Genomic DNA, 25,794 nt, shown 5'->3' on the forward strand with positions numbered 1-25,794 from the left:
GGTACCTACCTATGTATGTATCTTAACCAACCCCGCAATAGCTCACGTCACCTGTAACTTGCAGCCTTGCCTGACAACGAAGATTCGGACCGCTACCACATACATGTCTGCCTGTGCATGAGGTCTTTTTCTTCGTCCTCACTAGGCAGGTGGAGATCTGGACCACATACGGATACGGGTGTGTGGTATGGTACTATATCTACCTTATATTGGACATCGTTCTCTTTTGTTGGTCGGGTTGGCTATTATTAAATCCCAGTCCATCACAACAACTTTTGTCCGGCCTTTATCGGCCCATGCCAAGGCGACAGAACACCACCAACAACGCCCCTGCCCGCATCCGGACCACGTCTTGAACTGAACACCATCTCCCTGCCTAGACACTTTGCCTTTCCCACCTAAGTTTTTCTTCAGCCGTCGTATAACACGGTATTTTGATTGCTGAATCTGGACTTGTCCTTCTGCTCAACCCCCCGACCCACCACCCATCACTTGCCACAACCGGCTCTGCTCCCCCGCTTCTTGTTCCCGAGATTTCTTGTCTCGAGCTTCGCATCCTTCTCGTCGTTGACTTACACTCGCCTTCTACCTAGTGCTCTGCATTCCTTGGTTACTGGCTGCCATTCCTATCCCTCTAAAGTACCATATCTTCTACAGCTTGGGTGGAAAGACTAGCACTAGTCTAGCATCAGTCTAGTTTCTGACAAAAACTGCATCCCACCCACCATCCATTAGCCGTACTCCCCGTCAACCCTGCAGGAACCCATCGTGTCTTTTACTCGGTGTTTCTTTAGGCTATAACCATTCATTACTCGGTCCATACCCCCTTACTTCTGTCATTCAAGGTACAGAAGTAGAGGCAGAAGCAGAAAACCCTGTCTGTGATGGGAACTACAGTAAATTTGACATATTTGTGTAGCCAACGATCCGAATCAGCCCAGGTTCCCAAGCATTAGAAGCGCCATTCACTGTCCTTTGGATACTATGCATCGGCGGACTGGCTGGGCAATTGTCTTTTTATCGCATGTCAGCGCGCCCATGCTGCCAAGCAAAACATGTGGTAGTAGTGAGCCGGAGCATGAAGCGGGGAGCCTTTACCACGACTATTGATGACTGATGACGCCAGGCCTGGTGCGAACCCCAAGTACCGTAGATATTTCTCCTCTCAACACACCCCCATCATATCGCCTTCCGACCGAGTGCACCGCCCGGGGGTGAGGTACCTACCCCTGTACGAGCACAGCGATAGCGGCAGGGATCAGACATGGTTGCTCTATGGTACCACTGCTTGCCCCCATGCCACTTTGCGTTGCATTCACTGGACGATGTGGCGTATTTCATGGCACTTGCATCTGGAGCTCTCTCTTTTTCCCTTGGGAGCTTGACTTGGGTTCCGCCGAGGAGTATGATGGGATTCCTCTTCCGGCAACCCTTCTCTCAGGTGTTATTATGTGATGGCTGGGAAACCCAGGCCATGCTGCACTGGTGACGGCGCGGCTCATCTCGCCGCTTGCTGATATGTATTTGGCAAGCTGCTGCCCTCCACTGCTACCTAGCTGCAGGTCAGTCTCTTCTTGTTCTTTGCCAGCCCCTTTCTCCAAGGGCGGAAGCAGTCGGTCTTTTACAGCAAGCTTGGCCGGGCCTGGATTGGCGTTTCCGTAGTCGCACAGCAGTTTGTGGGCACTCGAAAAGCCGTTAGACCTACTGTCTACGAGCAACCACTACGGCATAGTAACTACACAACTCACAACTTGGGTGCCAGCTACCTACTCTTCACTATAGGTATGAGTTTCCATATTTCCAATTACCTCTCCCAAACCCTCTGCTAATCTGATGCTCAGTCTTGTAGTTGTAGGCGTCTGTAACCCGTACCTGCTGCACGCAAGTCAGTTCAGGCTTGACACGCGTGAATCGCTGGAGAAGCTCAAGTGATATCTACAGGGTCAAGATTGCCTCCTATAACGCGAAAACATGGTCCTAGCATGGCAGTCATGGGCTACTGCAGCCCTGGCGCTCAGTCGATTCGTTTCTGGCGCCGAGGGGCAGTCCCTCCAAAGTCGCAATGTGACGTCTGAGATCGAGGCAGGAATATTACTTCACTGCAAGCACAAAGAAGGCTACCTCTGCTTCGATCATTGCTTTGAAGGCGGCCAGGGAAGCTGTGCTGCATACTTTGAGAGCAAGGAGGTGCCGTCCAAGACCATAATATCGACTGTAACGTGAGTATACTCACTCATCTTGTACCCCATTTTTATACCAGGCACTCAAGCAATTTCTGATTATGTGGTGAGCAACTAGGTCTTTGTTCACAGATACGGCAACTGTAACTAAGACGTCGACTACAACTGAGACCTTGATTGCAACTGCGATTTCAACTGTAACGAAAACTTCAACTGTTCAATCGATTGTTTTGGTCACAGACACTGTCACTGCATCTTTCACAGCAACAAAGACGGCAACAGAGACTGCAACCGCCACGGAGACAGCGCGACAAACCACACGGCTGACCACGACAGCAACCACAACGAGCCTGTCAACTGTGCTAACAACGTTCCCGCCCATGACGGTTACCATGACTCTCTCGGGGTCAACAGTTTTCAGCACCATTTCAGCAAGCACTATGACACGCGTTGAGACTGTAGAGATAATCCAAACCATCACTCTAGCTCCAGAGACAATCATCCTGGCCACAACAACACCTTCGCCAGTATCTGCCTGCCCGGCACCTACAGCAGCAGCTCTCGCGGCCCCTCGATCTAGAAATTCCACTCTGAAGTGGGGATGTGAGCCCGGCTACGTCTGCAGTCCTCCCAAGCCAGACGGCTGCAACGCTTGGGGCAGTTGTCCTCCAAAGGAGTACGTTTGCGAGCCACAGTATTGCCTGCCTGCTCCGCGGCCTCAGCTAGCCCCTGAGACAAGCGACAACGAGACCGGCTGGATGCCTCCCAATCCCTCTTACTTCAATTTGGATCCCACAAAGTTTGGACTCACGGGCTCCATCTTTGAGAAGTACGAGGTAATCCAGGTGGTTGAAGGACAGACAACAACAGTGACCACCGGCGACTGGACTCCCCATGCCTCCGTGGCCCAAGCCACAGCCGCTCCAGGCAGCCCAGCCTTGCATACGTACAAAACCAGGAAGCGCGAGGACAAGCTCATTGGCCCACGCAAGATCTTGTCTTGGAAGAACCTGAGGAATGTCATGAAGCGTGCAAAGAGATTTTATCGGCGGCAGAACGGGGCGCGCCTCCCCGAAAGAATGGCCCTCTGTTTCCAGCCATGCAACACGGCTTTCCTTGAAGCCCAAGACATAGGTTTGCGTCCACGACTTTGCGTGGAAGGCTCCTCGTACCAGAACAGCGTGAATGGCTGCTGGGAATGCCTTGACCTGTGGAGGAATGAAACACAGACGGGTAGCGTCAGGGAATACGTTGGAGACCAGTTCGAAGAATATCTCGCGTACTGCGATGTCAACGACGGCACAACCCCGCCATCGGGTCCGCAGAGTATCGTATCAACAGAACCAGGTCTCACATCGGCTTCTCAAGGCGGAGCTATCACGAGCGGAGCGCCCATTCCGATCAGTTCAACCTCGACCTCGACTTCAGGCTCGGCTTCAGACTCTTCTTCGGCCTCGTCTTCGGCCTCGTCTTCATCCTCGACTTCAGCCACTACTACGCCGCCAACGACTAGCCCTGGCCCGACATCAACGGGCTCCGGTCCACCGTCGACCACGGCAACACCTCGGACCACACCATCCGTTCCGGTGGTGTCTACCACGTCATCGCCACCGACTGTACCGACTGCTGGGGCAGTCTTCTTGAGGAGCAATCCAGTCACTGCCCTTTTGTTGACGCTGCTTGTAGTCATGATTGGTCAAACTTGAGCCTGCCAGTGTATTCACTCTGTTTGAGCTTGAGGTATTTTGTTTTCTTAGTCCTTCCCTCTGCTCTACTAATATGTAATCCGGTCTTAATAATTTTAAACCTGAAACAAGGTTGAGATATGAGCATGTCTCAGCCCTATGGGTCGTATTTTCTTTCTCTATTCCCGATATACTTACTCTCTTGGGCTATATCCCAGTACGAATACATTCCTTCATAGGTTATAGAAGCAGCCGTTGGATCTTGGAGTTTGACTTCAGGAAGGACTGAAATTGGACAAGTTTGATCCAAGTTATAGCAAATGGTTTGGGAGGACGATACCCTATTTCTCATCACTCTTTAAATGCTTCATGGCGGGACAGCCTGTTCCTATCGCGATGAGCCCCCGTTGTTCATATATATATATACCAACTTCAGTATTGCAAAGGCAAACTGGTTTAACGATAGATGACCATTCGATAACCAAACACTTTATTATAATTGTTGCCTGCTCAACGCGACGCCATTTAGTGGTCTGTCTTTGCTAGCACGTTAAATCAGAAAGGAAATTATGCTCCTTATCCAAGATGACTTGGCCGGTACTTATATCCTTTCGAAATGCTCGGCAATATCCACGCACCACACCGTTCACCCCTTTTTCCTATCTTCATCGCTTCATGTCAACAACATATCCGCTAGCTGTTTAGCCCCATGGCAGGCTCTCAACCGAGACAGAGTTAGGTTTTCAGGCGGGTCTTCAAACCTGCCGATATCAACTTCCTTGTAGTCGATCACTTCTGCTGACATCACATGTCTCCTTGTCATGTTTTGCCAGCGACGGAAGTGACATTCCCGCAATGACAAGTTTATATGCCTGGAGGGGAAACCCAGGTCTCAAGCAGATAGTCCGTATATATTCATTGGCGCCTAGAGACTAGATATTCACCATAAGAGTTGGGTCCCAAGGAAGACCGTCCCGAGGTGGCCTGAGGGTGCTGTCACGGCATACCATCAAATAAGGTCGATCGTAAGGGCAATACGTGAACCCACAAGAGCCAGATCCCGAACACGTCGCTATCTTGTTGAAGATGGTAACCCGGAAATTTCATATATGCCACGTGCCGTAGTCAAGGTCCACGGATAAAATGGAGATTATCACATGGATCACCAGAATGAAGACAAGCCCGCATAGAAATGAGAGAGTAATGAACTGTCTATGACCAAGAGAAAAGAGACATGGAAATACGCTACCGGACGGGGCTGTTTAAATATATAATGCGAAGGGTAGAGAAAGAAGAAGAGCCAATAAGGAACACATGAACGGTCCGATACTAAAGAAGAAAAGAAAAAGAAAAAAAAAAAAAAAAAAACAGTAAATGTTAGTAGCAGTTCAGGTAGACTCAATATAGAAACGGTCCCGACCCGGTAGCAAGAATTGCACAAAAGCCAAACAAGAGGATAGTAGTGGAAAAGCGCAAATGCTAAAGTGACAGCTGGGGGAATATTTCCATTAGCACTCGTCCATGATCACGAAACCCCTGGAAGCCGAGGGCTTCTTTCGTCGATCGATCCATTAACCATCCCAGGAATGGGTGAGCCTTGACCTTGCGTCCAGGCCGATCCCTAGTATACTGGATAGAGCGCTGAAGAATGAAAGGAAACGACTCCAGGATCCATGCAAAAAAAGAATAAGTCCTGTACCCTGTCGCAAGGTATCATGAGGCCTTGGGCCTCTATGGGCCAGGATAATTGGTGCCCTATCATGCCATCGTGTTGTCGACAGAGCCCGCCCTCCGAACGCCAAACATTTTTTTGTCGCGTCTTGTAACATCACCGGTCGCTACCCTCATAATGTGAAGGAGGGCGCCTTGCTTGGCTTGCGCCTTCTGCTCCAATGCCAGAGTCTTGTTGCCACATCCAATGGCGCTGCTCTTCTCGCACACGCACCACAGCCTCTTTATCTCTGTTCCCCCCCGACGCCTCCAAGATGAGACTTGATCTACATCAAGACACACTTGGCGCAGCACCCAGCCTCGGCATCGCTATCGTTGACCTCCATCTTGTTGGATGGGCCGCCTGCGTTGGAGCCTCCGCTACCCGTTGAGTAGCCTTGCATCTCCCGGTTGTAGCGCCTGATCTCGCGTACAATGTCGTAGAAAGCCTTATCAACGTTGATTCTTGACTTTGCCGACGTCTCGATAAACTTGCAGTTGAACGACCTCGCAAGCGCCTCACCCTCTGTTTCAAGGGACACATGGACTGTCAGTTTGACATGTTGCCACCCAGGGTAGATATCAAGTAGTTTTCGATATTATATCGTGGTGACGCACCTTGCCTTGTAACCTCACGCTCACCCTCCAGATCGCACTTGTTACCGACGACGACCATGGGGAAGTAGTCCTTGTCCTTCACTCTCAGGATTTGCTGCTGGAAGGTCGTGATCTCCTCGAAGCTTTGTCGCGACGTGATAGAATATACTAGCAAGAACCCTTCGCCTGTTCTCATGTATTGTTCACGCATCGCCGAGTATTCTTCTTGACCCGCCGTGTCAAGAACGTCGAGCAAGGCAACCTCATCGTCGATAACACACTGCTTGCGGTATGAATCTGTACAAAGGACGCGCGGTATTTAGTCTCAAATCGCTCGCGTGTAAGTTTTCTTCGGCGGCGCGATTTTTTCTCCATCATCGAAAACGGAAAGGGAACGGACCTTCGATGGTTGGGTCGTACTCGTCGACGAAATGGCTCTGGATAAGCTGTATGGTCAAGCATGATTTACCGACACCACCGCCGCCGACCACTACCAGCTTGTACTCGCGCAGAAACTGCAATTGCGGTGAATTGAGATAGAGTTAGCAAGAGAAGGAAGCGCGAGAAGCAACGGGCGATAAGGCTTCCGGGATCGCCGCGCGTAAGTGAGGATATTTTGCTGAGATGGCATAGAGCGTAGCATAACAAGTAGTCGAGGGGGCGTAAATGATGGACGACCGACGAACCTTTGACTGAGCCATTTTGTCTATTGAATGTGGAATTCGATCGCTTCTCCCCAGGGGAAAGATACCGGTCGTCAAATTAAAGAAAGAAAAAAAAAACGTTAACCAACCGCGGGTTGGAAATGCGGTCGGAGGCAAATTCCAAAAGTCTGGGGATGAGGTCGTGCGGGTGAAGCTTCAAGATAGGACCTGAAACTTGGGAATGGGGGGAAAACAAGAGACGGGCAAGAGGGTTGATTGAGAGGTACGTCCCTTCCTTAGCAACCGCCTTTTTTTTCTTCCCTGAGCCTGCCTGCCTGCGTGCGGTTGGTTGGCTGGGGACTGGTGGACAGGGAACAAGAAAGGTTCGGGACTGGGGGGGTTTTGGGTTAGGCCGCCAGGCCGAACGGAGTCGCAAGGACAAGCTATGGGTCGCCTTGATTGGGCAAAGGGGGCGTGGGAGGCCAATCCCTGGCAGGCGGACGTTGGACGAAGATCGTAGATGGAGCGAGCGGGTGGACAGGTGGGAATAGAATGTACAGTAAAGCAAAATAAGAAAAATAACAAAGAATTATAAAATCAGAATCAACACAATAAGCAGCCAAATACCAACACGAGATGATGATGGTAAGATTGGGGTGAAAGCGAACAACAAAGGCGCAGCAGAAAGTCAAAGCAGCAGAAGCAGCAGCAGCAGCAGCAGTACTGTGATGAATTTACTGTATAGCGTTCTTTTGTCACTCAGCCAGTCACATATGTCAAGTACATCGAGGTACCTAAGGTAAGGTACCCAGCTAAGGTAAGTAAGTACCTTGTAGGTAGGTAGGTAAACCGGGGGTGGGTAGGTAGGTAGGTAGCAATATCCTCCCTAGTTAATCGGTTGTAATTTTCCCGGAAAAGAATAGAGTCGGGGGCTGACAATCAGTAAGTAACTAGATAGGTAGATTCTGTTGCGATGAGCGAGTGAAGTATCGACCTTCCTCGGCTCAGTCGAAGATTATCCTATGGTCTTTTTTTGGTCTGGTCTGGTTTATTCTGGCTGCGTTTGGCTTGGTCTGATTGCTTGGGTGGCCCAGGCGCTCCTCCGCGAGAAATAATTATGGGTCTTGGTCGGTCCTGGGTCCAGGCAATTTTAGGTTAAGTCGGCACTGGTCAGATTGGGGAATTGGGCCAGGCAAGACAAAAACAAAACGCGGCGCAACGATGAGGCATGAGCACGATGAGAAGCATTCAAGTAGTACTAGGATGTTGCGTGGATAATATTGATTAACACTCGGTGTTCCTTTTTGGATTTCTCTCCTTCTTTATTCCCGCCGTATTTGGTCGAGCTCTTTTAGTAGCTGAGATATATATGCGCAGGCGCATGATGAATACAAATATAAAAATGGCCATGTAAGAGGTTGCATACACACCCACATATCCTCATGCATTCATCACTGCACTGCACGGCTTGATGCCTGCACGGCAAACGTGAAAAAGAGCTCTATTAATGGGTTCGCACAAATTTATCTCCACTGTTAAGACTGGCGATCCAATCTAAACCACACAACCTCGTACCAAGAAATCAAAGGTTAATAGTAATAGACCCAAGCAGACGTATAACAAACGGCATAACGTGACCGCATCACCCACTGTAGCCTTTTCTTTTTTTTTTTTTTTTTTTTTTTTTTTTTTTTTGCTCTTTCTTTTCTATCTAACAGCTCGGCTATCCCACGTTCAGAAGGTGAACCCCTTTTTCTCCCCTGGTCGACCAGATCCAACCCAATGGCTCGAGTGGGATCAATTGATTGATTGATTGATGAAGCAATTTGGAATGAAAAGATGTCTGCTTCCAGAACGTGAGCCGAAAGAAAGGCCCACCTGGAAGGGAGGGGCAGTACGCAGGGGCTCACGATTGGGCCATCGGACCTCCTCAATGCTGCAGAGTGGTCCGGGCGCTTGCTAGTCTTGCTTCCTGATTGCCTACCCCTGTCGCTCGTTTCTACGAAGTACTCTTGAGGCCCACCTCAAGCCATCTGATCTACGTAGTAGATGGATAGGGCGCCTAGGTAAGCAAGTACTTCGCGCATTACCGAGTACATCTAGGTACCAGGTAGGGAAGTAATTTAATACATTTTATCGCCTACGAGGGGCGAGGTACGTACCTACAAGTTTCGCCGAGGACATCCAGACGTTGAAGTATCAAACTTAAATGATTAGGTTGGTATCCAGCATCCAACGGCATTGGGTACCAGAACAACCCTCAGTCACTCTGCTGTAGCGGCAAACAATTGGATATTGGAGCCAGTCGCAACATGTTTCTGGGGTTGAAACCGAAGATCCTCTTGGTTTTGATATTTTTGTTGGCTTTTTCTTCTTTCTTTTCTTTTACCTTTGGTGACTGATAAGATTTCGTGCAGGCAATGCAAAATGCTATAAACAGAAGGTACCATACATCAGCCCACAAAAAAAAGTCTCACACACACACACACACACACACACATACACATCCCACAATCGGGCTGATGATATGTGATGATAAAATACGAACCGACTAAGACTTAAGCTGATGCCCCCCGATTGCCAAGACTCAAATCGTACTCGTCAAAGGTAGCAAACTGAATATATGGTGACTAAAGACGCCGTATCAATTCATCATCACATACATTTACGCATATATGCAGGTATGAGATGGTACGGTCCGTTCCAGCAAAAAAAACCTTTTTTGCGACCTGTCATCCACCTCATCACTACTCTTTGTTGAATCGCAACACAGTCACGCCGCAGGTGTAGATAAATTAAACATGCCAGGGCTTCTCATGCTGTAACGAATCGCTAGCTGATGAGCGGCGTACTTGGCCAATTTGCCTGTAATGTTGTATGAGTTTCTGGTACCCACACCACACAGGGTCGAATTTGTGTAGTACCACTAAGGTGTACCAATATTGTGGATACCAAAGTACAGGTGATTCTCCATGTAATTACAAAGTACCTTGGTAGGTACCTTACCTGTCTGTCCAGAGATAGGTAGCTTTAGTGATTTATCATGGGAGATAGATAACCGAATGTCTGAACCCGACTAGATTTTTATTGCCTTGACTGACTATGGGTCAATGAAAAGAAGCACAGGTGGATCGTGCGTGTCAATTACAACTACATGTATGTACATGGTATTTCTATACCTTAGGACCAGCGACACTGGATTGGGCCTTGGAGTGATAAAGCGAAGCACAAGATGAGGCAAGGGAGGAAGGAGAAAAAGACAGAAAGGAAAGGAAGAGAGAAAAAAATAAAGAAAATAAAAACGCCCTTCTTCATCCACGCGGTGAGGCGTGGTTGCACTCGCCTCGCAAGCTACCCAGTCTAGCTAATCACATTGGCTTGCTATAATTTCACAATACCCTCTGCCAATGCGGCATGGGCGTTGTTTTGGCGTAAATTGGTACTCTCCCCAAGTGCTGATTTGTTTGTGCTAATCCACCTAGTTAACGAGAAGAAACGAATAGGCTGAAACCCCCTAAGCCGCGCCACCGTCGTCCGGCACGTTGGAAGCTTGTCAATTGTATTACAGTATTACTGAAGTTAGTGCCATGTGTACCTCCATCACCCTCCCCCTCCCTCTTTCCCCCTGATCTTTTGAGGAGTTCGTCTGTAAGGTATGCCGACGCAAGATCGATATCAGCCAGGTCCACGGAGGGGCGGCGGGCTCTCGGATCACTGCCGTCTTTGGCGACCCTTTTTTTTTTCTTACTGTACGTACTTTTCGTACTACCTTGGTATTTCGTTTCGACGTGGGAATGGAGCCTGTGGGCCAATCTCCATCCCCATGAATTGCGGCGTGGGTCGCTCGCAAATGGAATTTGACTCTTGACAGTTGACAGAGAATCACCCCTGTTCCACAAGCAGATATTGCGCCGAAGAATCACGATGAACCCACACAGGCCCAGTCTCATTCTAATTACACCTGGAGCTTCCTCTTTTATTGTGGCATGTTCCGGATTCTATGTACCCTGGCTGTCGTGGGCTTACTCCCTGAGGTTACAGAGACACGCGATCTGTAGCGTACGTAGCTCAGTACTGCAGCAAATACAGGTAGTAGTAGTAACACACAAAACCATATCCAACCACAATAATCACAATCATGGTCACTTATGGCCCACCCTCCATTATTCATTTACCCCTGACCAAAGTCCTTCCTATTGGAACCATAATCCTTGAGCTCAACGTCTTACTGCCTTGGCATGGAGCTTTCTTTTTCGGATTGCATATTCCGATCGTTACTCCCCAATCTTGTTGAAGATTTATGAGACATGAATATAGCTCGATAGGTAGTATTTCATTTGCTCTGGCATGTTTAGTTCAGGGGCGCAGATTTTATCCAGTCCTATTACCACTTACAAGTGCATACCCCACCGAGATCGCTCAAACGGTCGAGAAGATGCCAGAGTCATTGCCCACATTCAAAAATAAGCAGTCGTCTGAAAGGCACAGATCTCCAAGTTCCTTTGACAGGACTGTCTGCTCTTGGCATCGAGCATGCACAGCGGAGTCTATAACTTTCTACCGTGTTTCTAGAACACTTTTACTGCGAGACAGCCTGGTCCTTGTCTTTCGGGTCGTCGTCTTCCCCCTCGACAGTGATCACCTGGCCTTGGACGTTCTTGGTGACCTCTGGGATGAGACTTTCGATAAATGCTTTGTCCCTGTAAAGTGACGTCAGCATTTAAACGGTTGGTACGAATCGCAGTATGCAATGTTGTTGGATAAATAAATGGTTACTTACTTGCCAACCAACGTTACTGTATTCCGCTTCTTGTTCCACCTTGGGTAGCTGCCCACCTTGACACCCTGTGGTTCAACCTTGGCCGCCAGCTCAGTCAGGTACTCAGCCATGGCGCTTTCAGCCAAGGGCGTCGAGATCATAACTCGACAGATACCCTTTCCTTCCGGATCGACTAGTCGTGGTACAATGTAGGGCTTCAGACCCTCCAAGAGAGAGACGACTTTGCAAGTGTTAGTTTATTTTCAGTAACCCGTGCTAAGCTCGGAAACACAAAAAAGGACCTATGTGGTGACACGTCTGTTCTCGCTTGACAGAGCATCGACTTACAGAGCCTGGGAACTCCCGGAAGGATATGCACGTTGCCGTTGACGACACACACAGGAACCCAAAGTTCCTCTTGGGGGAACAAAAATTGTTTATCCATATCACGGCTCTCGTCCGTGGGCAGTTCTACCATTCTCAGCTTGGCACGCTTCGCTGGCGAGTCTTCATCCCAGTTGAACTTGGGCTGCGAAGGATGCGGCCTTGAAAGCTTCTTCATCCGCTCATATGCATCATTGTGCAACTTGAGCGGCAGCCCAAATGCCTTGGCTATAGATTGATAGGTGATGTCGTCGTGCCTGTCATACTTGTCAGTTCTCGTATTGCATATGAGAGCGGCTCACGCCCACGCCCGTACAGAGTAAGTAGAGTGTAATGGGGCACAACTCACGTCGGACCTATGCCGCCGCTTCATAGATGGTTAAGGAAAGTTAGCTGAGTGGTTTCACATGATATAGATTGTCCAATTACAGTTGATTATAGCAGCACCGTACCTCGTCACGACAAAGTCGTAGCGATCACTCATCCGGCGCACCGCCTCTATAATTTCAGACTCGTCATCTTCTATGACCTCGATCCTCTTCAAATTGATGCCCAGGTCGAAGCACCACTTTGCAACTGTGTTGGAATTGGTCTAGCTTTGAATTAGTACAACTATTTATCGGAGACATTGACCAGAAGCAGACAACTGCAAACCCTAAGGACTTACATCGACGGTCTGTTTATTTCGTGTTGACAGAGTAGTAGCGAATAGTATGGAAAATTGTTAGCGTCAACTTGACCTGGTACATTTATTTGTTGGGTGGAAACCCAGTTACTCAACGATTGTCTAGCTCACCTTGCCGCCGAGAACTTCATCACCAATGATGAGGCAGGCTGCCGTGTGGATGGTGCGCGAGTTGCGCTCATCCGCCGAAGCCATGACGAAGTTGACAAGACGAGATTTGACGATCGGTGTACGTTGGGAAAGGCTGGGTAAAGGCCTGGAAATATGTCTGGCTATGAGTGACAGGCGAGAGTACATCACAGTTTTGGGCTGTTGACTTGTTGTAGTTTGCAGGTCTTTCTTCCTGGAATTGAATTTCTTAAAAAAAAAAAAAAAAAACCCCCCCGGCTTTCCAGATAGAGATCATGGAAGGCTCGGAAGGTACCTCGGAGCATGGCACGCAAGTACCCGACCTGACCTATGTAATGAGCTCATCACGTGTGGGGCAGCGGGGTATGTTTGTTCGTACCATCACGTAATAATTCCCCGCGCTTGATGCCGTACGCGAATCGAGCGAGGTTGGCCACAGATGGCGACGACGGGTCAGAAAGAACGCAGCGTCTATTAATATTTCAGGTTGTCAGGCCTGAGTCTACTAAAGAACAAATCCGGAGCGATACCGGGGTTTGTCTCAAAAATATCTGATATCCCCTTTCCCCTATCATCGTCTTGACACTCAGGTTTCTTGCATTCGAGCCTTAACCGCTCACCTACAGTCAAAATGGTTAGACGTCATCCGTTTCCTCCAGTCAACACTCTGTGAGATGAATTAAATCATTAATTCATGTTGACCCGTCACTTAGAGCTCCGAGTCAAGACTGTATACGTTCTCGCAAGAGACCAAAGATCACTTGCGCAAGTTCAGATTGGGTACATCAAGGGCGAATGACCCTCAAGCTGTCATTTGTAAGTGCGTTTTGTAGGCTCATCTGTTTTCATAACATATCGTATTTACTTCAGGACAACCGTCTGGATAGCCCTTGGCCGGCTGAATGGTTCACTATTCTCAGGAGATGGATCCAGGCTAACCTAAAGCCCAGACATGATCGACAAGAGTACACACGAGATTCGCCAGGACGAAGACAAGACAGTATACAAAAGCTTGGACGAGCTGAGCGATGACCTCCCAGACCACTCGCCACGTTTTGTGCTACTTAGCTACCCCCTGACACTGGTAAGATCTGAAAAGTTGTACCGTTGTCTTGACAGTACAATCCTTTTGCCATGGCACACGCCCTAGCTAATACACGCCACAGCCATCCGGGCGGATGTCCGTCCCCTATGTCATGCTTTACTACCTTCCCATCACCTGTAACAGCGAGCTGAGGATGCTTTACGCTGGCGCCAAGGAATTGATGAGAAACACGAGTGAGGTCGGCAGGATCATAGACATAGAATCAACCGACGACCTGGAGGACATTCCGGAGAAGCTGGGTGCTGCGCCGTGAAACTGCTCCAACTCTCGGGCCTCGAAAGTTTCGGTAATCGGCTCTGTTTATGGTCGGAGGGGTTGCCTGAATATTGTTGACTAAGATGGTGAAGAGGCTTTTGCGACCATCAACTTATACCGAATTTCCTCATTCTTTCGGAGGAAGTACACTATCGGCAGCAAGCCCTAACTCTTCGGCAAGCTCCCGCACCACATTCTCGACCGAAGCACAGGTTGGACTATCAGGGAAGCTGTCGAAGAAGCTCTCGCCATAGTCACAAGCCATACCGATATTAGGGTCCAATGGCACAGACCCAAGGAATCTAATACCCATCTCTTTTGCAAGCGCCCTGCCACCGCCCGTGGTCGGACGGAAAATTTGACTTGTATGCTTGCACCCGGGGCAAACAAACCCACTCATATTCTCAACAAGCCCTAAGACCCGGATGCCGGCCTTGTGACAAAAGTCTATCTCTTTCCGCACATCCAGGAGAGAGACCTCCTGGGGCGTCGTGACGACCACAGCACCGTCTATACCGCTTTCTCTCAAATAAGTGTTGACACTTAGATGCTCGTCGCTCGTTCCCGGTGGCGTATCTACCAGGAGAAAATCAAGATCTCCCCACTCGACGTCCTTGAGGAACTGTTTGATCAGGCCATTCTTCTTGGGACCCCTCCAAATGATTGCATCGTCTCTGTTGGGAAGCATAAATTGGATACTCATAACTCCCAAGTTGTCCATAACATAGACCGGCGACCAGCCCGCTCCGCTGATGTGAATCGTCTCGGCCTCGGCGCCCATCATCTTTGGTATGCTCGGTCCGCAGATATCCGTATCCATGATCCCCACAGAGCTCTCTGGGTTCGTTGCGAAAGCATGGGCCAGCAGACTTGTAAATGTCGACTTTCCCACCCCGCCTTTGCCACTAAGCACTAATATCTTATGCTTAACGCCTGCTAGCCGTGCTGAAATCAGGGGAATGTCCGGGTCTGGCCCTTTTGGTGCCGATGCGCATATCTTTTGGTTGGGACAGCCTGCGCAAGAGTCCGCGGTGCCAGCGCGTTCGGATTCGGGTCCCGGACAGTGCTCTGGTTCGGGGGCGACGAGCTGTGGTTTCGCTTTCAGTGGATTGTTTATCACCTCTTGAACGGGTTCGGGTTCCTCGAGGCTCGGTGCCATGATTGAAACTTCTGAGTAGTATTTCGAGATGGATGTTGTGTTTTTCGGCCCCGCTAGGTTGCTGTAAGTTAACAGTGATACTGATAAAGGCACGATCAAGCTCAAAGTTGAGTAGCGTCTAGTTTAGGAACATTACGCGGTGATTGGAAATACAAATGGGATGTGACGTTTCCCACCCATGCGACAAATTGCCAAGACAAAAAGATGGCCGATTTCGCCCCTTCTGCGCGGGGGCGGGTCCTCCTTCCATAAACCCATCCTAGACAACCTACCCTGCACCATCTCAGGCTGTTCATGGGTTCGATGTCAAGTACCAGAGAGGTACCTGAGGTATCCAGAAAGTAGCTAGCTTACCAATAAGCATTAGACAATTAGAAAAGAAGAAAACTTTGACACTGCTCGGTAGCCGGTCAAGTAAGGTGTACCCTGAAAACCTGGCAAATCTCTGGAGGCAGACGGAACGCGCTTGAATGGCTTACCATGGTCCGCCTTGTTCGGGGTCATATGTTTGAACCAAAACACATAGGTATCATCTACCTTAGGTACCTTATGTATCATAGAAGGTGTTTCCTTAGATCTCGGCCATGTGAATTCTTCCAAAACGGACATCAATATACCTATCTACCTACCTACCTATGCATCTGGGATTTATTCTCGGCAGTGCGTGCAATGCACTTTAGTCCCTAGAGTAGTATATGTATCACGGCCCAACCTCGTCGTACATCTGAAGCGATATCGGTACGTACAAAGAGGCGCGCTGTCAAGCCGCGTCCTGCAAGCTCGACAGTAGAGCACTACAGCTTGGGTTACAGTGCAGCGTCTTTAACCAGAATGCCTGCTTTCATTGGGCACTTTCACGCCTTCCAAAGGATTCGGCAGAAATAGCGAGGCGACCTGCATAAAGAGGGAGTGGTTAACAAGGGCCATTCGATCTAGAAACTACCTTATACACTCTCGATTCAATGAGGTGCTCAACTTTGAATGGGTGTCGAGCCGCTTAATGCCAGTCCATATGTACCTTAGGTAGCTTGGCTTGCTTGGGTAGGTACTGTAGTGTAGACGAACAAGCCTAGGCCCCAGCCGTCTTTGATGCAATTTGAGTGGCTCTGCAGGGGAAGACCCACTGTGAATTGGCGATCCCTGCTGCATCTCACCTGACTTCGTGTGGAAAGTCGACCAAACTGTTGTGGAGCCTATCGCGACGGGCTTCTCGACACCTGCAAGTCGCTCCGGTTCGCTTCACTTGAACCACGTCGGGGAGGGTAGTGTATGCACAGGCGTACTGGCCAATCAACCTGCTATCTCTGTTACTTTTCAAGGCTATGGGGAAAAAAACCATCAACTCTTTGTTCAGCATTGCCACCCAATCGCCTTGACAAAACCTAGACGGGCTCTATCTGGGTGCCTTACCCAGAGTACCTACACCCAAGGCGGTAAACCACTTTGGTTGGCGATCTGAACCAGAGGCTGCAGAATTCTGGCCATACATAAGAGGGAACGTCGCCAAAACCAATTCCCGCCTGAGGTGTCTGTATGTACACATGTCACTCACTGGCTCATTTATCGGTACATACTCTCGTGTCAAGCTGGAAACAGGTTTCAGAACGCGTCGTTGCGACTCGAATCAGGACAGGCACACAAACAAACCCTCTGCCTGTGAGTGGAGGCAACACGGTTAGCCACGTCGCGCTGTTCCTGCCTGACGACAACACTGAAATTGCCCAGTGTGTCGAATAAGATGCCTGGTATCCCAAACAGGATGCTTTCCTTCATCCGCCATCCCAAAGATGGTGGTGCCCAAACTGGAACCCAAAGTGGAGGGCCTGAACCAGCATCACAGACGCAGCAGCAAAAACAGAATCATCAAAGGCAGCAGCCCGTACAACTCTTCCAGAACCAACAGCTTCAGGAGCATTTCCATCAACAGCTGCAGCAACCGCAAAAGCCGCCGCAGCAGCAGGAACAAACGCCACCACGTACCCAAGTGCATCATCAGCGACAGGGGTCACATCAGCAGCTGGCAGATGCCCACAAACTACCGGTCCCAAAGTTTGGTCTACGTCAGGCAGCAAGCCAGCCGACGGCTTCAAGCTTACCAAGGGCTCCGTCTTCAGGTCTAGCTCAAGCCCAGACTTCTCAGCACATACGTGCAAACTCGGATGGTGTCCGTGGACCTCCTCCGTCTGGCCGACCCCATCACGATACTTGGGAGGACTCTACCATAGGGTCTCTACTTGATAGTGAAAGGCAATCGGAGCGCGATCAACAGCGGATGGTTCCCTATGAACCTCGAGTAGACCCAGCGCCTCAACCTCGGGCACATGCGCCTCGGACACAACCGCCATCGTTTCAGCATGAGCGTAATTTTCTACCCGTATCAACTCACAGCGGAGAACACGGTCCCTTCATCCTGAACGAAAACGGCTATATCAGAAGTGTTGATCATTCCAAGGGAGGCAGCACAGCACTCGTCCACGGTAGCCTGCAAAACGGCAAGCGCATCGAGGCAAACACAATTCTAGACGAACCCTTTGCCGATAGATCCGACGCAGAGTCAACGCCCAGGAAGCAACTCAAGCACAGTAAGATCGCAATTCGTGACGCTAGAGACGTCGCTCAGAGCTACCAAGACGCTGGCCGAAGACGGTCCTACGTGGAGGCACCGATATTTTCTCGCCAAGAGGCGTTTCCGTCTGTCTCCCCAGAGCATCACCAGAACGGACGTGATAAACCCACCAGGGCCCACGCCGATCGTCGCTCGCGAGATATGAGCCATCATCACAGATCCACGCAGTTCTTTGATCTGGAAACTGCACAGCAGACACCTGTGCCTCCAGAAGATCAAAGTGACGCGGCGTCTCAAGAAGACGAGGCTCTAGCAGAACAGCGAACACCACGCCCGAGCAAGAGCAAAGCATCTCTTGGTCTTGGAAGAGACGCAATTGCTGGCTACCCCCCGCCTTTGACAAACAATTGGCCTCAGACAAACGGCGTAACTTCCGTGCCTCCAGTCTCCCTCACCGCCACTAGGCAGCACAGCTTTCCTCCATCGGCAGCCAACGGCTCTCGCCAGACCGCCGGTCCACGCGTGAATAGCAACCGCGAGCAGCTCACTGTGACCCATCAAAAAAAGCGTCGCCTTAGTTTGGACTACGACGATCAGGCACTATCCAGGATGGATTATACCGAGCTTCGAAACGAATCTTTCGATCATGACCCGGCTCGCTCCGCGATCCAAAGAACCAACACACCATCGTCGGGAGACACACTGGTTCAGAAGCTATCTCACTATCAGAATCAGGATGAGAACTCACAGCATCACTTCTTTACCCGGCTTTCAGTGAGCGAGTGGGATGAATGTGGCGACTGGTTCCTGGGCAGGTTTGGCGAACTCGTGGGCGAGATCAAAGCAGCCCGGCGAGAGAAGCGCGAAATCGTCAGTCATTTTGAGGGCCAGATCTCCGCCAGAGAGCAAGCTGTGCGAAACAGGACAGAAAAGATCGAGCAAGCCTTGACGAGTCTGAAACATGAGGGCGAAGGTATGATGAAAGGGAAGGACATCAACATATGAGATGACATAATGAGCTGTTACAAAGCATCGATGATGTGGTGATGAGAAAGGTTCACAAGCTGTCGCTATGTGACAATAAGGGCAATTTCTGTTGCCATTATGACCGGCGCGTCGTGAGTCGGATGTCATCCCTTTACTCTTCTTGACATTGGAGGAAGTTCGCTTAGCTGGGGTATTTATCTGTTTATGAACGTATATGATTGATGAGCTATGACCACAGAGCAAGAAATGCGGAGAGGAGCGAGATTCGTCATGTCCCGAGAAGAACTGTGTTAGAAGGGCCAGAGCGGTACTTTAGATGTTTGCCCTCATTTGCTTTTACCATGTATTACTGAAAATGTCGACTTTTCTTGCTTGCTATTTTCCACTTGTGACGAGGAAGTGATGTATGAGTCTTTACAGAACAAAGTGCTCCACGACACGACGATGTCTATCCACGATCAAAGTCAACTGACAGCCGGGCCGTTCCGGTAGCAACACGCCGGCACGCACTCCATCAGAGTACAGCTCATACGCAGGATAGTAAGCGTCAACAAAGCGAACCACCTGCTCATCAGACATTCCAGTTCCCCTTTCATTCCTCAACTGCGCCTCTTGCTCCTGCCTCCAATCGTAGACATACTCGAGCTGCTGGGCATCAATATGGACGAATGCATCAAAGTTATTCGTGAGCACGTCATCGTAGGCTCCGAGCTTCTCGTTGACGAACAGAAGATGCTCCGTCCTGTGGTTCCTGAGCGTCCGGGTGTCGGGGCTGCGCCACTTTTCGACGACGGCCTCGGGCTTGAGGGCGCGGAACCCGACGCACCAACCCTCTACCAAGACGACCTGGACGGGGCGTTGGTCCGGGCCGTTTATGCTGGGCCAGGTGGACTCGGGTGCACGATCGCCGAGGCCCGAGTACGCCCCCTTGTCGTATTGGGGAATCTTGGTAGGCTGACCATTGATGACGGCGGTAAAGAATGACTGCATCAACTCGATGTCATGTGTACCTTTTGGGGGGGTGGGGGTGAATGGATTGTGGCTTGTCAGTAACAATTCTATGCAGGTTTGGTCTTATATCCCGAGAGACCACCACCGTATCCTAGCGCTTACCAGGCTCTCCCCGATACTGAATCAAAGAATTGTCTGGTTGTGACTCGGCAAGAGCGAGCTGAGTCTGGTGACCGAGGTAAAAGTCGTCGATGCTCACGACGATGGTCTCGAGCATCTCGCGCTGCTGTAGCGTCTCGGCCAGGGCGCGGACGAGGGTCGTCTTGCCGACACCCTGGACACCATTCAGGCCGATGAAGAACGGCCGTCTGTCATTCTCCTCCCGTGCTTTCCTCCAGACGGACAGGCGCTCCAATATGAAAGGTATGCATATTGGGGACTTGTCGTCGACTATGCGGGACTGCAGGGGGGCGTCCGGGGTGGCTGACGATATGACGGCGGCCATTATGGCTGGAGGAGGTTGTAACCCTTCTTTTATCTCTAAGCAAAATGCAACCTAATTGGGGTAAGCAGCAGCTTGAACTAAAACCCAGTTGTGATTGATGTGTTTATTGTGAAGTCTATCCTAGTATAGGCCTGGATTCCGAATAGCTTCCATAACTAGGTAGGTACTCTATCTTGGCAAGCTTACCTACCGAGGTAGCTACCAATACAGGCAAGCCGGTCTACCACCTAAGCTTCAATGACGAATGACGGTGGTGCGACCGCTGCTGAAAAAAAAAAAAAAAAAAAAAAAAAAAGAAAGTGCGGGGCCCAATCCAACCAACAAACTACAGTAATGTACAGAGCGGAATCATAATAAAGATATGAACTGTAGTCCATGCCATTCCTAGCCCATTTCCTGCTGATCAATCTGAGAGGGACATACGTCTTTGCATGGATTTGTGAGGGGAAATATAAATCCTTGGGTCAAAAATGATCTTCGCCTGAGGGCTACAATTTAATATGCTGAACACCCTGAACTTGCTGAATTCCTACAAAGTACATTTTAAGGAGTAATATCCTTGGGATAAATGTAGGTCCCGGCGCCGGGAATTTTGAGTTTGCAATTCGGCTGCAGGCAAAGAACGAATGGCCGGGGAAAACTAACGGTGAAAGTTTTCCCCGGCGCTTCCATGCAAAAGCCGGTGGGATCTTCAACGGCAGTAATTTCTACTGTTCGAAATACTGGGATGCTCTTTGTCCGTACTGTATACCGGTAGGTTTATACTCGAACTAGAACCCAACTGCAGTACATCAAACAACTGGTATAACGATTCAATTCGCGCGCGTATGAAAAAAAAATTAAATGTTTTTTTGTTTTATTCCCATAAATTCAGTGCGACTATTTATTTGGTTTCGTTGATGTGGTTGAGTTTTCGTGGTAGTCGTGCGCAGTTTGAACTATTTATTGTCCCTAGTGTTATGTTAGTACTGTTGTAGTGCAGGGTAATAAAGTCTCGTGCGGTTACAGTGGAAGCTGCCGAACAATGAACAATCTTAAGAGTTTGAGCAGAGCGAAACGGATACACCGGATTGGACATACGCAGTAACAATCTTCACTCATTCATATGAATCTGACGCCAAGAGAAATCAAAAGAATACCTAGATACCTACCTAGGTACCCACCTCAGGTACTGTAGCTTCTCTTGGTATGCTTATGCAAGGGATTGCTTGCCTCATGTCACAGCTTCCGCAATTGGGGGCAGGTGACCTCAGCTTACTTTATCATAGTACGGTGCGGAACAGACTAATGTCCCCCAGCGGGCTTCCTAACATGTGAAATACCGGGCCACAGGGCCCTGGTTCATCATCGGTTTACCCCCCACATACTGAACAAGGCCTAGCGTCCCCGCATTATCGACCGCGGCAAAGAGTGACGCCCGTTGTCTGGGGAAGCCTCGGCTCAATCATTCAAGAGCTGTCCGATTTGCCGATTTATCGGTCGCCTGTCTTGTTTGTGACGGATTTACACAAATTCAAAACTCTACCTGCTATCCGACTTTTACAGCATCAAAGTCCTTCCTAATCATTATCACCATCCAAATTTCTTATTACCTTTCTCTCACCTTCCAGGTCGTGGTGTATTTCAATTAGAGACTAAGGAGAGAGAGAGAGACCTACTTCTTGCACCATCAACTGATTACATTACCGCGTATACCCCCTTATCACATAACCCCTCAATCATGGCTTCAGAGCTGCGCTTCGACGGCCAGGTCGTCGTTGTCACCGGTGCTGGCGGTGGTCTCGGCAAGGCATATGCTACCTTCTTTGGCAGCAGGGGAGCCAGCGTTGTCGTCAACGACCTGGGCGGCTCCTTCAAGGGAGAGGGTACCTCTAGCAAGGTTAGTGGGCGTAAATCTCGTCGTCGACCCTTCCAATGGTTTATTTTGCTCGATTCAATTGCTGACCCCAACCTCATTTGACTCCTAAAAAAAACAGGCTGCCGATGTCGTTGTAAATGAGATCAAGGCCGCGGGCGGCAAGGCTGTAGCCAACTACGACTCGGTCGAGAACGGTGACAAGATCATCGACACAGCAATCCAGGCATTCGGCCGCATCGATATCTTAATTAACAATGCCGGTATCCTCCGTGATATCAGCTTCAAGAACATGTCGGACCAGGACTGGGACTTGATCTTCAAGGTTCACGTCAAGGGCGCCTACAAGTGTGCACGAGCAGCATGGCCTCACTTTAGGAAACAGAAGTACGGCCGTGTTATCAACACTGCATCAGCCGCCGGCCTGTTCGGTAACTTCGGTCAGTGCAACTACTCGGCTGCCAAGCTGGCCATGGTTGGTTTCACCGAGACGCTCGCCAAGGAGGGCGTCAAGTACAACATCCTCGCCAACGTCATTGCTCCGATTGCCGCAAGTCGCATGACCGAGACTGTCATGCCTCCTGACTTGTTGGCTTTGATGAAGCCCGAGTGGGTTGTGCCCCTCGTTGCCGTCCTGGTCCACAAGAACAACACAAATGAGACCGGTGGAATCTTTGAAGTTGGAGGTGGCCACTGCGCCAAGCTCAGATGGGAGCGCTCCAGTGGTCTTCTGCTTAAGTGTGACGAGACCTATACACCTGGAGCCATCATCAAGAAGTGGAACCAGGTCGTCGACTTCTCAAACCCCCAGTACCCCACCGGCCCCAACGATTTCCTCGGTTTGCTCGAGCAGTCGACGCAGCTGGGCCCTAACGACAAGGGAGAGCCCGTCGACTTCAAGGGTCGTGTTGCCCTTGTCACTGGCGGAGGTGCCGGCATTGGCCGTGCCTACTGTTTGGCCTTCGCCAGGGGCGGTGCTTCTGTTGTCGTGAACGATCTCGCCAACCCTGACGGAGTTGTCAACGAGATTAAGCAGATGGGCGGCAAAGCAATTGGCGTCAAGGCCTCAGCAGAGGACGGTGACGCTGTGGTCAAGGCTGCAATTGACGCCTTCGGCCGTATTGACATCATCATCAACAACGCTGGTATCCTGAGGGACAAGGCCTTCACCAACATGGACGACAACCTTTGGGACCCCGTCATGAACGTGCATGCCCGTGGAACCTACAAGATCACCAAGGCTGCCTGGCCTTATCTCCTCAAGCAGAAGTACGGCCGCATTGTGAACACAACGTCCACAAGCGGTATCTATGGTAACTTTGGCCAGGCCAACTACTCGGCTGCTGTAAGTAAAAAAGAAACTCTCTCTCTCTCTCTTTCTCTCTCTCGCATTAGCTCCAGTTTTGTGTCCGAGCACTAACAAAGAATTTTTCATAGAAATGTGCCATTCTTGGATTCTCGCGAGCCCTTGCTCTTGAGGGTGCCAAGTACAACATCTTCGTCAACACCATTGCTCCCAACGCCGGCACTGCCATGACCAAGACCATTCTTCCTGAGGAGCTCGTGCAGGCGTTCAAGCCAGACTACATTGCACCTCTGGTTCTGGCCCTCTGCAGTGACAAGGTCCCCGAGGACCCCACTGGAGGTCTTTACGAGGTCGGAAGCGGCTGGCAAGGTGCCACCAGATGGCAGCGCAGCGGTGGCCACGGCTTCCCAGTTGACGTGCCACTGACTCCTGAGGAGGTGGCCAAGAATTGGGCTCGCATTGTCAACTTTGACGACGGCAGGGCAGACCACCCGTCCAAGTCGCAGGACAGCGTTGCCAAGATCATGGAGAACATGGACAACAAGGCAGGCAGCAAGGTATGAAGACGCTTTCTTATCTAAAGCTTTTATTAACCTTGGATATCACATTTATCTTTCTTTTACGCGCCTGCTATTGTGAATGATATCATGTCTTTTTTTTTTTGCGGCTTCTATGTATCTACTTAGCTTAGCCTTTCAACAAAAATGAGAACGATAATGATTGACTCTTCATTCCCGACTCTAGAGCGGCTCGGAATCCGGTAGCAACCAGTATCTCGAAGCCATCCAGAAGGCTAAGGACACCAAAACTGAGGGTACCGAGTTTGTCTACACTGAGAAAGACTCAATCCTGTACAACCTGGGCATCGGCGCCAAGAGGACAGACCTCAACTATGTCTTGTAGGTTTCTTTTTGCTCTTGTCTCGAAGCAAGCCCTCCTCTTGATATTTGCTCGCGTGCTTACACTAAAACCCTTCCTACTCAACAGTGAGGGAGCTGAGGACTTCCAGGTTTTGCCAACATTTGGTGTCATCCCCCAGTTCAACGCCGACATGCCCTTCAGCATGGACGAGGTTGTGCCCAACTTCAACCCCATGATGCTGCTTCACGGAGAGCAATATCTTGAAATCAAGAAGTACCCCATCCCCACCTCTGCCAAGCTCAAGTCGTACGGCAAGCTCCTCGAGGTGGTCGATAAGGGCAACGCGGCCATCCTCCGCAACGGTGTGACGACGGTGATCGCCGATACGGGCGAGGAGATCTTCTACAACGAGGGCAGCATCTTCCTGAGAGGCTGCGGCGGCTTCGGTGGACAGAAGAAGGCTCAGGACCGTGGCGCCAGCACGGCCGCCAACGTGCCGCCCAAGCGCTCGCCCGACGTGGTCGTCGAGGAGAAGACCAACGAGGAGCAGGCCTGCGTCTACCGCCTGAGCGGCGACTACAACCCGCTCCACGTCGACCCGCAGTTCGCCAAGATGGGCGGCTTCCCCCAGCCAATCCTGCACGGCCTCTGCTTCTTTGGCATCTCTGGCAAGGCCGTCTACCAGCAGTTTGGCAAGATCAAGAACATCAAGGTCCGCTTCGCTGGTGTCGTCATGCCCGGTCAGACTCTCGTGACCGAGATGTGGAAGGAGGGTAACAAGATCATCTTCCAGACCAAGGTCAAGGAGACGGGCAAGTTGGCTATTGGTGGTGCCGCGGCGGAGCTATACTGAGTGTTTCGGGATAGGAGAAAAGTGTTAAATGCGATGGTTTTTTTTTTCATCACGATCTTGTTTTGTAATGTGATTGTAGGATCTGTAAACTGAAATAACTGAATGATTCTCATGTTCATTTTACCTCTTCCTGCTCAACAACATGATGAACCTTTTTTTTTTTTTTTTTTTTTTTTTTTTTTTTTTTTTTTTTTTTTTTTTTTTGCTACTTTGGAGGGAACGAACTTTTAAGTCTTGTGAATACATATTTTCTTTCATATCCAGGGTATATCGACTGATTGTCTTATGTTAATTCACCGTTTGAACGGGAACAGTGTGCAAGCCAAAAGAGAGGAGCAGAGCTAGTGACGATTAAATCATCAAACAACGCCAGACGCAACTAATGCAGACTGCCACACCCCTTGTGCTTTTCCTCCCCTCTTCTGGTAAAACAAGCTGTCACAGACAAGTTGAAATACATGTAGTAATAGAAAAGCAAAGCATAATTAAAATAGAATAGATAAAAGACGAGTAAGGAACTGAAAAAAAAAAAAAAGAAAGGAGTGGGTATCAACTGGCACGTTGCAGTTACGCGCAAGCTAAGAGAGAGAAATAGCGTTAAGTGCAAAGAATACCATA

At 49.9% G+C, this 25,794-nt stretch overlaps 8 protein-coding genes across 8 annotated transcripts; 4 read left to right on the forward strand and 4 right to left on the reverse strand.

The window, feature by feature from the left end:
- The first annotated feature begins 1,208 nt into the window (after nt 1-1,208).
- Nucleotides 1,209-5,282, forward strand: PgNI_01713 (uncharacterized protein). The gene is made up of 3 exons (XM_031121786.1): nt 1,209-1,782; nt 1,850-2,219; nt 2,299-5,282. The coding sequence occupies exons 2-3, from the start codon at nt 1,972-1,974 to the stop codon at nt 3,884-3,886; spliced, it is 1,836 nt and encodes a 611-aa protein (XP_030987559.1). The 5' UTR covers nt 1,209-1,782; nt 1,850-1,971; the 3' UTR covers nt 3,887-5,282.
- A 580-nt stretch (nt 5,283-5,862) lies between these two features.
- Nucleotides 5,863-6,873, reverse strand: PgNI_01714 (uncharacterized protein; the record flags this gene model as incomplete). Its single annotated transcript, XM_031121787.1, has 4 exons — nt 5,863-6,101; nt 6,194-6,469; nt 6,573-6,687; nt 6,859-6,873. 4 exons carry the CDS (start codon nt 6,871-6,873, stop codon nt 5,863-5,865), a joined length of 645 nt encoding a protein of 214 aa, XP_030987560.1.
- Nucleotides 6,874-10,782: 3,909 nt separating this feature from the next.
- On the reverse strand, nt 10,783-13,027 carry PgNI_01715 (uncharacterized protein). Its single transcript, XM_031121788.1, has 7 exons — nt 12,756-13,027; nt 12,627-12,635; nt 12,412-12,551; nt 12,309-12,326; nt 11,924-12,216; nt 11,597-11,816; nt 10,783-11,516 (listed from the first exon to the last, which is right to left on the reverse strand). The coding sequence occupies exons 1-7, from the start codon at nt 12,939-12,941 to the stop codon at nt 11,396-11,398; spliced, it is 987 nt and encodes a 328-aa protein (XP_030987561.1). The 5' UTR covers nt 12,942-13,027; the 3' UTR covers nt 10,783-11,395.
- A 179-nt stretch (nt 13,028-13,206) lies between these two features.
- PgNI_01716 (uncharacterized protein) lies at nt 13,207-15,399 on the forward strand. The gene is made up of 4 exons (XM_031121789.1): nt 13,207-13,407; nt 13,487-13,589; nt 13,724-13,857; nt 13,940-15,399. Exons 1-4 carry the CDS (start codon nt 13,405-13,407, stop codon nt 14,129-14,131), a joined length of 432 nt encoding a protein of 143 aa, XP_030986602.1. The 5' UTR covers nt 13,207-13,404; the 3' UTR covers nt 14,132-15,399.
- Nucleotides 14,261-15,292, reverse strand: PgNI_01717 (uncharacterized protein; the record flags this gene model as incomplete). The annotated part of the gene is made up of 1 exon (XM_031121790.1): nt 14,261-15,292. The coding sequence occupies one exon, from the start codon at nt 15,290-15,292 to the stop codon at nt 14,261-14,263; it is 1,032 nt and encodes a 343-aa protein (XP_030986603.1).
- A 1,130-nt stretch (nt 15,400-16,529) lies between the features above and the next one.
- Nucleotides 16,530-20,475, reverse strand: PgNI_01718 (uncharacterized protein). Its single transcript, XM_031121791.1, has 2 exons — nt 19,959-20,475; nt 16,530-19,855 (listed from the first exon to the last, which is right to left on the reverse strand). The coding sequence occupies exons 1-2, from the start codon at nt 20,299-20,301 to the stop codon at nt 19,260-19,262; spliced, it is 939 nt and encodes a 312-aa protein (XP_030988113.1). The 5' UTR covers nt 20,302-20,475; the 3' UTR covers nt 16,530-19,259.
- PgNI_01719 (uncharacterized protein) lies at nt 17,031-18,863 on the forward strand (the record flags this gene model as incomplete). Its single annotated transcript, XM_031121792.1, has 1 exon — nt 17,031-18,863. One exon carries the CDS (start codon nt 17,031-17,033, stop codon nt 18,861-18,863), a length of 1,833 nt encoding a protein of 610 aa, XP_030988114.1.
- Nucleotides 20,476-21,814: 1,339 nt separating the features above from the next.
- Nucleotides 21,815-25,715, forward strand: PgNI_01720 (uncharacterized protein). The gene is made up of 6 exons (XM_031121793.1): nt 21,815-22,180; nt 22,278-23,501; nt 23,594-24,019; nt 24,207-24,361; nt 24,450-25,327; nt 25,353-25,715. The coding sequence occupies exons 1-5, from the start codon at nt 22,022-22,024 to the stop codon at nt 25,174-25,176; spliced, it is 2,691 nt and encodes an 896-aa protein (XP_030986741.1). The 5' UTR covers nt 21,815-22,021; the 3' UTR covers nt 25,177-25,327; nt 25,353-25,715.
- Nucleotides 25,716-25,794: the final 79 nt, after the last annotated feature.

Source organism: Pyricularia grisea, assembly GCF_004355905.1.
Source record: "Pyricularia grisea strain NI907 chromosome Unknown Pyricularia_grisea_NI907_Scaffold_1, whole genome shotgun sequence".
Taxonomy (NCBI): Eukaryota; Fungi; Ascomycota; class Sordariomycetes; order Magnaporthales; family Pyriculariaceae; genus Pyricularia; species Pyricularia grisea.

Bases quoted from the DNA above. Each gene is read 5' to 3' on its own strand.
- PgNI_01713 (XM_031121786.1), top strand. From the start codon at position 1,972: ATGGTCCTAGCATGGCAGTCATGGGCTACTGCAGCCCTGGCGCTCAGT. The intron at 2,220-2,298 runs GTGAGTATACTC...GTGAGCAACTAG, and splicing joins ACCATAATATCGACTGTAAC to GTCTTTGTTCACAGATACGG.
- PgNI_01715 (XM_031121788.1), bottom strand. From the start codon at position 12,941: ATGTACTCTCGCCTGTCACTCATAGCCAGACATATTTCCAGGCCTTTA. The intron at 11,817-11,923 runs GTAAGTCGATGC...ACACTTGCAAAG, and splicing joins TCCGGGAGTTCCCAGGCTCT to TCGTCTCTCTCTTGGAGGGT. The intron at 11,517-11,596 runs GTAAGTAACCAT...GTCACTTTACAG, and splicing joins ACAGTAACGTTGGTTGGCAA to GGACAAAGCATTTATCGAAA.
- PgNI_01716 (XM_031121789.1), top strand. The intron at 13,590-13,723 runs GTAAGTGCGTTT...CCTAAAGCCCAG, and splicing joins TGACCCTCAAGCTGTCATTT to ACATGATCGACAAGAGTACA. The intron at 13,858-13,939 runs GTAAGATCTGAA...TACACGCCACAG, and splicing joins TTAGCTACCCCCTGACACTG to CCATCCGGGCGGATGTCCGT.
- PgNI_01718 (XM_031121791.1), bottom strand. From the start codon at position 20,301: ATGGCCGCCGTCATATCGTCAGCCACCCCGGACGCCCCCCTGCAGTCC. The intron at 19,856-19,958 runs GTAAGCGCTAGG...CCCCCCCAAAAG, and splicing joins TCAGTATCGGGGAGAGCCTG to GTACACATGACATCGAGTTG.
- PgNI_01720 (XM_031121793.1), top strand. From the start codon at position 22,022: ATGGCTTCAGAGCTGCGCTTCGACGGCCAGGTCGTCGTTGTCACCGGT. The intron at 22,181-22,277 runs GTTAGTGGGCGT...TAAAAAAAACAG, and splicing joins GAGAGGGTACCTCTAGCAAG to GCTGCCGATGTCGTTGTAAA. The intron at 24,362-24,449 runs GTAGGTTTCTTT...CCTACTCAACAG, and splicing joins ACAGACCTCAACTATGTCTT to TGAGGGAGCTGAGGACTTCC.